Source organism: Penaeus monodon, chromosome 32, assembly GCF_015228065.2.
Source record: "Penaeus monodon isolate SGIC_2016 chromosome 32, NSTDA_Pmon_1, whole genome shotgun sequence".
Classification (NCBI taxonomy): Eukaryota; Metazoa; Arthropoda; class Malacostraca; order Decapoda; family Penaeidae; genus Penaeus; species Penaeus monodon.
Genome location: NC_051417.1, coordinates 12,838,779 through 12,839,076, shown reverse-complemented (window position 1 = coordinate 12,839,076; position 298 = coordinate 12,838,779). Strand labels below are relative to the sequence as shown.

The following is a 298-nucleotide window of genomic DNA, read 5'->3' as shown; positions in this document are numbered from 1 at the left end:
CTGCAAGTTCATTACCGATCTTCGCTGGCGCACATCCGTCTCCACCAGGATCTTCAAGCTGACAGTCACCATCCTAATGAGTCTCCATTACTCATGCAACTTCTTCCTCTATTGCGCCTTCAACAAGCGGTTTGCAAGGGAGCTGGCCGACCTCAAGCCCAGCGTGTTGCGGTAAGTTTACGAAATTGGGATTTCTTTGTTATCTGAGCGGATGTGTTATATACTATTTTTGATAATGATGATGTTTGTCATTGTGAGAGTTAAGGGTATAATGATGATGATGTTTCTGTGGGATCAG

The 298-nt window shown here is 44.6% G+C and overlaps 1 protein-coding gene across 1 annotated transcript in view; it reads left to right on the top strand.

The window, feature by feature from the left end:
- LOC119593503 (mucin-2-like) overlaps positions 1 to 298 on the top strand; it is a gene marked incomplete in the record, with an annotated part of 7,731 nt that overhangs the window by 2,962 nt on the left and 4,471 nt on the right. The window contains 1 exon segment of the mRNA XM_037942455.1: positions 49 to 171. Within this exon segment, the coding sequence (XP_037798383.1) occupies positions 49 to 171 (123 nt within the window).